Source organism: Ursus maritimus, unplaced genomic scaffold (genome assembly GCF_017311325.1).
Source record: "Ursus maritimus isolate PB19 unplaced genomic scaffold, ASM1731132v1 scaffold_22, whole genome shotgun sequence".
In the NCBI taxonomy this organism is placed as follows: Eukaryota; Metazoa; Chordata; class Mammalia; order Carnivora; family Ursidae; genus Ursus; species Ursus maritimus.
The window spans coordinates 16,476,920-16,490,504 of record NW_024424675.1 but is presented as its reverse complement, the minus strand read 5'-3'; the positions used below and the strand labels follow the sequence as shown (position 1 = coordinate 16,490,504).

The following is a 13,585-nucleotide window of genomic DNA, read 5'->3' as shown; positions in this document are numbered from 1 at the left end:
GGGTTTGAAGACTTAAGGTGTCTTAGGGGTTTTGTGTGAAGATTGAAGTTTGAGAAGCATCCCATTAAAGCATTACTCCGTAATTTGGTGTAAAGGGTCCCTCTTGAACTTGATGCTTCCACTTAGCTTGCAGGGATGACTGCTGCTCTGATGATGAAGGTTTACACAAGTAGAACCCTTTGAGTTGAGTGATCTGAAGTGATTCTCCTTTGCTAAGGTATCTACATTCTCTGAACCACTTATAGCTGCTTGACGTAGGGGAAATACAGCCATTAAATTAATCAATACAGTTTCCATTTATGATAATGATATGGTCAGACAGGTTTTGTTAGCACTTAGGTTAGATCCTGAATGAAGCAGGTTGAGTTTTTTGACAATGAAAGGACAGGATGTGGTAAAGCTAGAAGAAAATAAACCCAAATGTCTCAAATTCTGTTGCTATTTAATGCCAATTTAATGATAATGTGTACCTTTGATGATTCGCAGACTAAAGCATGCACGGTGCCGTTATACTTTATGTTTGCTTGGAAAATAGTACTCCTTAAAATTTAAATTCAGGAATCTTAAATCAGAAGACCTTTTATGCATAGGCCACTTAAAGTGGTGATACTAGATAGAGAATGTTTATTCTGCAGTAGGATGAGATTATCCCTCCTGTCACGAATCTCATAAGAGTATTTTTATTAATTTTTCATAATTTTTTTTGGTTTTGTGTCTATTTGGTAGGTGTATGTAATATTTTTTTTTTTTTTAAGGACAAAGGAATTAAAAACAGAAGAGAGTCTTTTTTTTTTTTTTCTTCTAAAAGTATCTAACACGAGATTTGGTTTTTGAGGTCATAAGGAGGTGAGAGAACAGACAACAGTTAGGAAGTTCCTTCTCTTGAAATTGTCTGGCCTTAATTACTACAGTGTCTTAGTACCACCCTTACGCTTCCAAAGAAGTCGATCCCTGTAAATGCCTTTGTCTCTGGACTTGGAGTAAAATAGTAGGGTGTGCTTTGCAAAATGTCATCGTTGATGTTGAGTTTCAGACTCTTTAATTAGGAAACTGAAATCTGTATATTGAGATTTGTAAATCATCTAAATTGCAGAGTAATGTTTTAGAATACCGTTTAAGGGATTGACATTAAAGCCTTTTTCTTTTTAAGAAATGCAATAATTTCCTCAAATCCTCACTCATTAGACATCTACTAACTATAGTGCTTTCCCCCCCCCCCCTAAAGTCTGTGACTTCCAAAGAAATGCTTCAGTGTCTCCCCCATTATTACAGCCACCTGGAAGCAGCGTCCATGTATCGGATTAAAAACGTCACAATGAAATAAAAAAACCACCTAACAACGATGGGTGAAGTTTTGCTTCGTAGTGTGCATGTTGACATAAATGTACAGAAAAGGGAGGCTTCCTTTTTATCTAAAGGGGAAGTTTTTATTTTCTGGTTGCAAACTTTTACATGGGTTAAATCAGCCCTGAAATGAGGTTTACAAATTCTCCTATATCATCAGATTGTCATTACTTACTTTACTGAATGATTTTTTTTTCTTTTCCACCTGTTTTTATGTCAAATTAGAATCTTTGGAAGAACTGCCAGAAATGAGTGGAAAAACAACCCGGAGATTCTTCTTTAATTTAACTTCTATCCCCACCGACGAGTTTATCACCTCAGCAGAACTTCAGGTTTTTCGGGAACAGATGCAGGAAACTTTGGAAAACAATAGCAGTTTCCATCACCGAATTAATATTTATGAAATTCTAAAACCTGAAGCAGCCAACTTGAAGTTCCCCGTGACCAGACTTTTGGACACCAGGTTGGTGAATCAGAATGCAAGCAGGTGGGAGAGCTTTGACGTCACCCCTGCTGTGATGAGGTGGACGGCACAGGGGCTCGCCAACCACGGATTTGTGGTGGAAGTGACCCACTTGGAGGAGAACCAAGGTGTCTCCAAGAGACACGTCCGGATTAGCAGGTCTTTGCACCAAGATGAGCACAGCTGGTCACAGATCAGGCCACTGCTAGTAACGTTTGGCCACGATGGCAAAGGACACCCCCTCCACAAAAGAGAAAAACGCCAAGCAAAACACAAACAGCGCAAACGCCTTAAGTCCAGCTGTAAGAGACACCCTTTGTATGTGGACTTCAGTGACGTGGGGTGGAATGACTGGATCGTAGCCCCCCCGGGGTACCATGCCTTTTATTGCCACGGGGAGTGCCCTTTTCCCCTGGCAGATCACCTGAACTCCACTAATCACGCCATTGTTCAGACGTTGGTCAACTCCGTTAATTCTAAGATTCCCAAGGCGTGCTGTGTACCAACGGAACTCAGTGCTATCTCCATGCTGTACCTTGATGAAAACGAAAAGGTCGTATTAAAGAACTATCAGGACATGGTTGTGGAGGGTTGTGGGTGTCGTTAGCACAGCAAAATAAAATAAAATAAATATATATATTTTAGAAAAAAACAAAACAAAAAAAAAACAAGTTGACACTTTAATATTTCCCAATGAAGACTTTATTTATGGAATGGAATGGAGAAAAAAAACACAGTTATTTTGAAAATATATTTATATCTACGAAAAGAAGTTGGGAAAACAAATATTTTAATCAGAGAATTATTCCTTAAAGATTTTAAAATGTATTTAGTTGTACATTTTATATGGGTTCAACCCCAGCACATGAAGTATAATGGTCAGATTTATTTTGTATTTATTTACTATTATAACCACTTTTTAGGAAAGATAGCTAATTTGTATTTATATGTAATCAAAAGAAGTATTGGGTTTGTACATAATTTTCCAAAAATTGTTGTTTTCAGTTGTGTGTATTTAAGATGAAAAGTCTACATGGAAGGTTACTCTGGCAAAGTGCTTAGCACATTTGCTTTTTTGCAGTGCTACTGTTAAGGTCACAAGTTCAAGTCCAGAAAAAAAAAAGTGGATAATCCACTCTGCTGACTTTCAAGATTATTATATTATTCAATTCTCAGGAATGTTGCGGAGTGGTTGTCCAATCCATGAGAACTTACATCCTTATTAGGTGGAATATTTGGATAAGAACCAGACATCGCTGATTTAATATAGAAACACTCCCCTACCCCTTAATTTGCAGAAAGAATAAAGCAGGACCAATAGAAATAATTAGGAAAATGATAAACCTGCAGGAAAGTGAATGATGGTTTGTTGTTCTTCTTTCCTAAACTAGTGATCCCTTCAAAGGGGTTGGTCTGGCCAAAGTATTAAATAAAACATAAGATTTCTTCATTATTAATATTGTGGTCATGTATATTTAAAATGGATATGCAGTGGCTCTCATGAAGAGTTGGAAATTGATTTGTATTTAACTGTTACCTCATCTGGGAGCTCTTTATGTTCAGAAGGACCCAGTTTTCTAACTTTGCCCAACACACAGCAAAATTGTGCCCATCATGTTTTCTGCCCACCGTCTCTTCTCTGTTGGATCAGCTTGCTTTTCTTTCCAAGGTTATGTGAACACATTTCTCCAAATGTTAAACCTCTTTCAGATAATAAATATCAGAGCCCTGGCATTTCATTCTATAAAGTCCAACCTGTAAGAGAAAATGGCGCATTTGTGCAGCATTCATGATAATTACCTCGTGTTTGCATTTTTGCTTCTGAAGTTACTCATTTCGGAGGGAGGTGGGGGAAAGACAAGGAATGGCTGGAAATGTGCAAGCAAGTCACTTGATAATTGATATTTGCCTCAAAGGAATTAGCCATGATTTAGTATTTCATGTGACCCTCTTTGGGGTTCATGATTTAGGAGAAAGATTTAAGAGCAAACCAAAGCTCCAAAACAAGCAAAACCTGGGAAACCCAAGATAAAGTTCCAGAGATGATATCCCATGCAACAGAGGCAACGGTGCCAAAAAATTAGAAAGGGAAAGTGTCTAAGATCAGCTTCTACAAGGACATCTGCCAATTGGACAGAAGCCCAAGCAGAATGAAGTCAAATTAGGCCACTCAGAGTGAACTCGCACAGCGGCAGGGCTGCTGTGCTCTGTGTCGAAATCAGACCCAAGGAAGGGTTCGGTGGGTAAGTCTATACAGCCAGGGAACCCACAACTCCCCACTACTGTACTGGAAGTGTTTTAGGTCAATGTCTAGGACTCTGCGTCACCTCTGATCCTGCTGTGATTGGTGAGGCCTAGTTCTAATGTTCCCTAGCCTTGCCTTGGAATTGGCTGAAAAAAGAGTGTGTTTGTCAAGGAACAGACTGTTATAATCAGATTCTCCCCAGGAATTAACTTGGGATGACCATGAATGTAGTTACATTTTGATTGTGATAGATTTAACCCTTGCCTTGAGAGTATGTAGACCGTGTTTTTAAATTAATACTAGTTATGTTTTACTCCTTCTGCTTTAAAAGTCTTTCCCTTCCTTTTCATGCCGATGCCTGTTGCTCTTGCATAGGTGAGAGTCATTCGTATTAGAACCAAGTTTGGAGGGCAGGACGACCGCTGTTCTCCAGCCACCCTTCACCCTCATTTGGCACGAAGGTGGGGGGCAGACTTCACTGTCTTAACAAACAGTAACCCATGTTTTCTCATCTCCAAAGACTCTGGATGAGAGCGTGATATTATAGCACAAGAATTTCCATCCATTTGGCAAGTCAGTCTATGCTTTTGATTTTTCTGCTTCATTGGTTCTGACTTTTTGTTAAAGTGGTATTCAGTGGTATCAACTCAAATGTGTTCTCTTGCGTGTTTTATATGTATATAAACTATACACAAACATGTAAATATATACACATAATATGTAATAGGTATAAAAACATGAAGCTATGTGATATATATTACATATATATATATATATATATATATATATATATATATATCTACAGTACTATAAAAACAAATCCATGTATAAGTGTCAGTTTAGTTTCAGAGATTTTGTAATAGTTGAGGACTCTGACCTTGGCAGCTCATTTGAGAAACAGAATATTCTTACATATATTCTACATTCTTACAGACGTTTTGGCTCACATTCTCCATTCTGAGAAACAGTGTCAAAACTAACTCCATGACGCTGAATCTTTTGAATCTTCAGTGGCTATTCTACAGGAATCTTTGAATCCTTTTAGAGTTGGCTTTAAAAAAATGTATTAGTTTCTGAATTTTGGAAGATTACCTTTCAAAATTGATTAAATTGTGTCATCTGTTTTTGTGCTTGTCTGGGCTGTGTGCTCTCCCTGGCATGGTTTTAACCTGTATGGCAGGTCCAGATTGCTCTTTTCATTTTTTGCCTTCAAAATTGGGGAGGGGGAAGGTGAAAGTTTACAAATTTATCTGTACTTCCATCTTTTCATAATTCCTACTCCAATTGCTGCTTTAAATTGTACCTCAAGAGGCCAAGATTATCGCTAGATAATCTTAACGATCCATGTCTTTTCCCTCAATTTCTTATTGGAGGTGGAGAAATCGTTTGTGCAGCTCAAAGCACTTTTTTAAAGAGTGTGTTTCTTTTCTGCCGTCATTAATGTTAAGATACTGGTTCACGGAATGTTGGATGCCACAGCCCCCAATCTGTTACAAGGCAAAAGGAACATAGCCTTGCAATAAGTAACTGAACTGTAGAATGAGTATGATACAGATGGGCAATTGCAAAGAACCAAGATTGCCCTATTCCTTTCTTGGTTTATTTTTTTAGGGGGCAAGTAGGATGAGATGGATAAAATGCAAGTCTGCTTCACTTGGGTAAAATGCTTTTCCTTTTTCCTCTACTTTGTTGACACAAATTACAGCCCGATAGTATTCTCCAGGGCAGAGGTTTTTTTTTGTTTGTTTTACTATCTCCCTGCCCTGCAAATTTCAAAGTGAACTTCTACCTAACTTGGGGAGCCAGTGCTCTAAATAAAACATCTTAGATTTTTTTTTAAAAGATTTTATTTATTTATGTGACCGAGAGAGAGAGAGACAGCCAGCCAGAGAGGGAACACAAGCAGGGGGAGTGGGAGAGGAAGAAGCAGGCTCCCAGCGGAGCAGGGAGCCCGATGCGGGGCTCGATCCCAGGACCCTTGGATAACGCCCTGAGCCGAAGGCAGATGCTTAACAAATGAGCCACCCAGGCGCCCCAACATCTTAGATTTTAATGTGCATACGAATCACCGGTACTGCCTCAAGGGGAACGCAGACTGATGTGTACACAGACCCCTTGAGATCATGTTCTAATATAGATTCTGTTTCAGTGAATCTGAGGTGGGGCCTGAGAGTCTGCATTTCTGAGATGCACCCAGGTGAAGCTCCAACCGCTGGCCCATGGACTATACTTTGAGTAGCAAGGTCCTGATAATTATCTTCTCAATCACAACAGCAGAGAGTTGGACTGAGTTTAGCCCCTCTCTAAGAAGTAGTACTTAAGGGAAAAAACAAAACAACAAAACCTGTATACAGGATGGTATCTGAATACATTTTACCATATCTGAAATGATGTTCTACATATTTTTTTCAAAGGCATTCTTTTCCCTCCCAAGATGACTGGCAATTTTGTGTTCTAGCCACCCTCAGACATGAAAACACTTGGTTGCTTATCTTGTAAAATCTGCTCTGCTTGCTTGCTTGGGCATGCACGCATTCAGTTTAGTCAAATACGTGTCAGTACATCTATGTGGATGGGGGAGCAGGTGCAAGCCCTTAACGTACTTTAAAAAAGTTTAACACTTAAGTCAGTCCACTGAGTTGATCCTGTGTGATCTTAGTGCCAAGCGTCTGAGTTAAAAGTTTTCCCTTTGAAGGCAGCAAATAGATGTCATACATTTGAAGCATTTGTTTATACTAAAAATGATACTTGATTTTTTTTTTAAAGTTCTAAGTTCACTGTAGAACACCACTGAGCCTTGAGGGTGATATAAAGCTTCCCAGGCTGGTATTTGAGGTTTGATTTAATGGATATTGGAATTTGTGATGCCGTGGTTGGCTTTGAATAAGGTGCTGAGGTGAATGGGCTCAGGCTAGAGAAGGCAAAAGGAACTGATTTCCCGCTGTGGCGGGTCAGCAAAGAAATAACTTTGTGTTGGTGCCTCCTTTTTAGCAAAATGTCCTATGAGGGTCGTGTGTTCAGCAGCCTCATTTTTACTTTTTAGGGGACCACTATGAAAATTTCTTATAAGCAACACAGATTTGAGTATTTGTTGAAATGTTGGAATGAATGAATTCCTAACCTCCAACACAATATATATTAATATATCAACACACACTATATATCTATATATGTGCCTAAACAAATACACACATATATATATACATATATCTTTTCCCCGTATCTTCAACAGAAAAATTTTGATTGACCCTGTCTAGAGTCCATGTGATGAGTGGAGGGCACCTAATATTTTTTTGTTGTTGGGTTTATCACTTTGTTTAGGTCTCTCCATTCTGAGTTGAGTCCCTCTGAGATGCTTCAGCACTATGCCAGATGCTGACTTGAACACCCACTTCAAGGCTGTGTTTGCCCCTCACCCTGGGCCCCACTCTAACGCAGGGCCAGGAGTCCGTTATTGTTGCAGTCTGTTCCGATGGGGAGATCTCTCTGCAAATCACCGATTTGCTCAAAGCTTCCCTGTTAAGGAGCAGGATCTCATCTGGACTGCATTTACACTGGAACCACTTGGCCACAACACTATGAGAGAATAATTATTGAACTATTTTACTGTACAACTATTTCCAAATTGTTGATTTTTTATTGATTTCAGGAGGCAAGCTAATTGCCCCATGGCAACTTGATGTGAACGTTTAATGAAGATCAGGAAACAGAGTTTATGAAAAGCTTTTGTATAGTAACTGCAAAGTTTCAAGAACTGTTTTATACTTCCTGACAGTGCTGGGCCTAGCTTAATGGTTTGTTTTTACTACTTAAGAGTGTAAACCTTGCTTTAGCCCGGTGTGTGGAAACTAGACCCTCATCCCGCATTACGCATTTCCAAGTTGCTTTTTACTCACTCCTGACTTCCTTTCCTGCCATCGACAATCAGGACTTTTCTGTTTTAATTGCCTGAGAGCGAGTTTCTATCTTTGCACGCTGAGAATCTCAACACACACGCGCACACACTCGTGAAGTTAAGTGTCTGTATTGTTTCACTTTGTTTTGGGTGGAGTTTCTTGTCGGCACTTGGTTGCTAGACAACCAAGCAGACAAAAGTTAAAGATTGAAAAGGCATTTTTAAAGATGTCGAATCCTGGCGGCTGAACTATTTTATCTTTGTCTTAATATGGAAGGCTTAGTTTTCTTACCAGGTTACCCTTCCTTTTGTTGGGTAGTTGGCCGGTAGGAGATATTTTTTTGAAGTCGAGCTCTTAAGGCATTATCTGTTTGAGAACTTTCTTAAGTGTTGTTCCCGTTTGCTGGAACACACTTCCCACCTGAATGGACAAGAAAAAGCCAGCTTAGTTTCCAAGGGTGTATTTTAAATCACTAATAAAGTTGAGCTCCAGCTCCCAGCCACTTTGATTGTTGCGAGGCAGAGGTGGAGAAGAGATTGCTTTCTGTGGCAACGTTCAGAAAAATGCCAGGCTTTGTGGAGAACACCGTCTCCGAGAAGCTGCATGTGCTTTTTTTAGTGGACTGGATTGGAAATGTTTCTAAAAATTCTTAAAAGCCTAATTTTAAATCAAAGTCATGTAAATTGCTCATTTCAGTAAGGTGTCTCAGGAGCGTGTTACAAATACACGATCTTTATACATCTGCCAAGTTGGACGTGTGTGCACCAGTTCGCCTTGCATGTGTACACACTTTGTAGCCGGCGCGCTTTCCTCACTCCAGGTCTGCCTTTTCCCCTTGTTCATCCTCTGAGATGCTGCCTCCCCGTTTCTCCTCTTCGCAGGGTTCCCTGTGCTGGAATTCAGTCAAATCCATGGAAAACTTGACCAACTTTACTGATTCATTTACAGGCGGGATTTCCTGGCATGGGGATCAAACAGGGAGCCCTGAAGTTTGTTCATCACAGGCTGTCTTGGAAATGAGGATCTTCTGAAGCCCGTCTGGCCTGTACATATAAATTTGACAAAACGTTCTCCTATAAAGAAACCTTACTACTGACTTAAAAATTGCTCAATCGCTTGGTTTAAGCAGCACATAAGTATTGTCAATATTATAAGGCACAATATTTAAACACCAGGGCCCTGAAATGAATCAGACTGCAAACCTCATGACAATCAAAGAAGAGCTAAATAGAGATAGGAAAATAGGCCCAGGGAAGATTCTAATATGTTCTAATATTGTAGGATTAAGTGCGTGTTTGCTGCCTGAAGATAGGTTGGCTGAATAAAAGAAAATGGAGAACACTGGAGAAGCTACACACACACATATGAGATCACTGATCACATAAAAAATATATATGATAATACTTAAAAATCACTCACGAAAAATCACCACTGAGGTTGAAACACCCCCATTCTCCCGAACTTCCCAGAAATGGCACATAATACATGGACTTGTCCCCATCCCAAGAAGTTCCTTCATTACTATCCCTGAGATGAACAGCAGTGTTTTTTTTTTTTCTTAAGATTTTATTTATTTGAGAGAGAGCGTGCTAGAGAGTGAGCGAGAGCGTGCAAGCAGGAGCAGGAGGAGGGGCAGAGGGAGAGGGAGAAGCAGACTCCCCACTGAGCAAGGCAGCCCAATGTGGGGCTCGATATAACCCTTTCCTTTTTCTGATATTCCTAGTTTGTGATGTTACAGAACATTTTACCTGTGTAGAAAAGGGCTTACAAGTTGTTTTTGATGGCTTCCTTTTTAAATAACTGGGAAGAAAGAACAGTTTTTGAGCTGAAGAATTCTAGAATCCATTTACCAACAACAGCAACCCTAAAGAAAAGATAACCCTGCCTTTTTTGGGGAAATATATCTCTGGAAGGTTGTCATTATGTAATATGGGAATGAACTCCAGACTCTCTCTCTCTCTTGTAAGCACCTTTCGGGCCTGAATATCACTTTCACTGATGAGGCCAGGTTGAGGTCTGGATGTCGGAAGGATACTTCCTGGGTGCCTCTGTTTAACCTCACCCCTTAATGTACTCTAGGGTTCACTAAGGTAATTTTAAGGACATAGCATGAAGGAGTAGAAGGGGTATTGATAGACATTCTTAAAGTACAATTAGGTGCATTCTCATAACATGTGGGCAGTGTCTCAAAGAGCTCCCATTTCTAGAGCTTTTAAAGACAGGACAATGAAACTGTCAGGACGCCTGGGTGGCTCAGTTGGTTAGTCATCTGCCTTCGGCTCAGGTCATGATCCCAGGCCCCTGGGATTGAGCCCTGCATCAGGCTGGGAGTCTGCTTCTCCCTTGCCCTCTCCCCCTCCTCCTCCTTGCACGCTCTCGCTCTCTCCTTCTCTCTAGCATGTGCTCTCTCTCAAACAAATAAAATCTTAAAAAAAAAAGAAACTAACACTGCTGTTCATCTCAGGGATAGTAATGAAGGAACTTCTTGGGATAGGGACAAGTCCATGTATTATGTGCCATTTCTGGGAAATTCAGGGGAATGGTGGTGTTTCAGCCTCAGTGGTGTAAAAATAAGAGCCTCCCTCTATAGCAGCTGTTGCCCACACACAACTCTCTGGAAGGCTCCTGCCTAGTAGATCTGTGGGGCTTTGACCTCTGGGTCCCAAAGGAGTTGGGACTCACAAGGCTGTTCAGTGATGAGGTAAGTTAAGTGGTGGTCCTTCTCTGGCTGGAGTACAAATTGGTACCTTTAATTTTGTACCCATCACTTAACCTGGTCCTCAAAAAACCAATTAGAATTTTCCTATAGTCATATTTCACATTCGGCTCTCTTTCTCTTTTCCTTCCTCTGGGTATCAGGACCTTCTGGGAGATAAGGAAATATGTTAGTGAAAGAGGAGCTAGAAAAACCAACCTGATTGGATACGAAGGGAGAGGGATTTGGTCCTCTGTCATCACAAACCTGAGACTTTGTTGAACACAACTGAAACTGTGCTGAAGGTCTCTTCTGAGATGCCAACTTGGAGAAGGCACAAAATCCTATTGTTACTTTTCATTTCCATGGTGATGGGACTGAGTTTTGGGAGACAAATAACTCCACAGACTTACCTCCTGGAAAATGCTTGTTGTGGGGCAGGGAGGGAGATACCTCGCCCTCCGATCCATAACCCAGCCTCTGAGGTGCTGGGGAGAAGGGCTGCTTCAGTGGCTGGGGGTGGGAGGAAGGGAGCAGGCAGCCAATTGGCTTTCTGCAGAGTGTAAGCACAAAGCAAAGTGCTCTGCTTTGCAGCCAGAAACAGTGATTCATTTGATTTTAATTTTGACGTTAGCATTTTTCTCATGACTCATTTGATAATTTCATATGGAATTTAAAAGGCTGAAACAGTTATTTACTTTTTAGGAACTTAAAACATTCACCAGGTAGAATACACTTTTATCCTCCCAAACACAAGATGTCCTTAAGAGTTCATTAGGGGGAAGGAAAAAAAAAAGAGGGGGCATTTCTCCCACCCTTCCCCTCCTAGCTCCAACACATGCCTCACCCTAGCTGATCTTCTCACTAACTTTGACCAACTGTCAGGCAGCCTGTTTCATCTTATCTTGAATTCCTTTCATCGCTATACAGGAGGTTAGCTGTAGGTATTTTTAAAAAGATGCTGAAGAAATTCTCCTTATCATGCTGAAGAAATTCTCCTCTATTCCTGTGTTTTGAGAGCTTTTAACATGCGTGAAAAATGCATTTTATGCTTCTGCTGTGATCATATGATTTTTCTTTTTTAGTCTCTTAATGTGGTAGATTACACTGATTTTCAAAAATTCAACCAGACTTGTATCACTGGAATTCCCTACTTGGTCATTGCATAACAGTTCTATACATTGCTGAATTCTATCTGCTAATATATTATTAAAAATTTGTGCATCCATATTCATGAGGGATATTGGTCTAGAGTGTTTTTTTTGGTATTATTTTTGTCTGGTTTTGTTATAAGGGTAATACTGGCTTTGTGGAATGAATAAGAAAGCCTTCCCTCTTCTTGAATTTTCTGGAAGAGATTGTATAAATTTGGCATCAATTCTTTAGGCATTGGTAGAATTCTTCAGTGAACATCTGGGTTGAAGATTTCGTTTTTGGAGAGATTTTTAATTATGAATTCAATTTCAATTTTTAAAATAGAGGGTTATTCAAATTATCTATTACATATTAGATGATTTATGACAGTTTGTACTTCTAAGGAATTGGCTCATTTTATTTAAGTTTTCAAATAAATGTGTAAAGATGTTTGTAATATTTCCTTAGTCTCTTGGTGTCTGCAGGATCTGTAGAGGTATCTTGTTTTATTTCAGATATTACTAGTTGTGTCTTTTTTCTTTGTCGGTCCTGCTAGAGATTTTTAGATTTTATTGATCTTTTCAAAAAACCAAACTTTCTATTCATTGATTTTCTCTATTTTTTTCCTGTTTTCAATATCATTAATTTCTGTCCTTTGTTATTTCCTTCCTTCTTATTTGGGTTTATTTTTGCTCTTCGTTTTCTGTGCTCTTCAGGTGAGAGCTTAGTTTATTGGTTCGAGATTTTCCTCTTCACGTAAGCAATCTAGTACTACAAATTCCCCTCTCAACATTACTTTATCTGTGTCTTGAACATTCTGATACTATATTTTCACTTTTTTTTCTTTGCCAGTGAGAATTTCCCTTTGATCCGGGATTATTTAGAAGTGTTGTTTAGTTTCCAAGTGTTTGAATATTTTCTTTTTTGCTTTTCTGCTGTTGATTTCTAGTTTGATTGCATTGTGTTCAAATATACTCTATACAATTTCAAATCTTTTAAATTTGTTGGCATACATTCTATGGCTAAGATTTGGTCTATCTTGTTCTATATTATGTGAGTAATTGAAGACAATGTGCATTCCACTCTTGTGTGTTCTGTGAATGTCTTTAGAATTCGTTGGTTGATAATGTTGAATTTTTCTACATCATTGCTGACTTTATGTCTAGTTATTCCATAAATTGTTGAGAGAAAGGTGTTGAAGTATTTAAATATAACTGGATTTTTCGATTTTTCCTATCATTTTTTTTGTCTTAAATATGCATAAACATAAAAATACCACATCATATTTTTTTCATCTTTGTACTTTCAGTCTACTTAAATCTTTATATTTGAAGTTGCTTTTTTGTAGGCAGCACATAATTGGGTCACACTTCTCAAGCCATTCTGCAAACCCTTGTCTTTTAATGCTACAGTGTCTTTTTAATGATATGTAACACATTATTGATAATTGCTTAAGTCTGCCTTTTTATTACTTCTCTTTGTTCTCATTGCCTTTTGTTTTCTTTTTCCTGCCTGTCTTACTTGAACATTTTTTAGAATTCTGTCTTAATTTATCTATAGTTTTTTTTTTTTTTTTTTAGTGCATCTCTTTGTAAGGCATTTTCAGTATGTAACTACTAGGTACTAAAGAAGCTAAAGTGAAGAAATCTTACCTCCCTTTATGTCTCTTTACCCATCCCCATTTAGAACATGGGGGGGGTCTCAAATATTTCCTTGCATTCATTGCCAACCATGTTAGACAAGGTTATCAGTTTTCCTTCGATCATCAAACATAATTTAGAAAAATCAGTAAGAGAAGGAAAGTCTAT

The 13,585-nt window shown here is 39.0% G+C and overlaps 1 protein-coding gene across 2 annotated transcripts in view; it reads left to right on the top strand.

Annotated features, from left to right (window-relative positions):
* The window catches only part of BMP2 (bone morphogenetic protein 2), an 11,879-nt gene extending 8,338 nt beyond the window's left edge, over positions 1 to 3,541 (top strand). For both annotated transcript variants that reach the window (XM_008703336.2, XM_008703334.2), the window contains exon 3: positions 1,570 to 3,541. In XM_008703336.2, coding sequence (XP_008701558.1) covers positions 1,570 to 2,414 — 845 coding nt within the window. In that variant the 3' untranslated portion in view covers positions 2,415 to 3,541. The remainder of the gene's footprint in view (positions 1 to 1,569) is intronic.
* Positions 3,542 to 13,585: the final 10,044 nt, after the last annotated feature.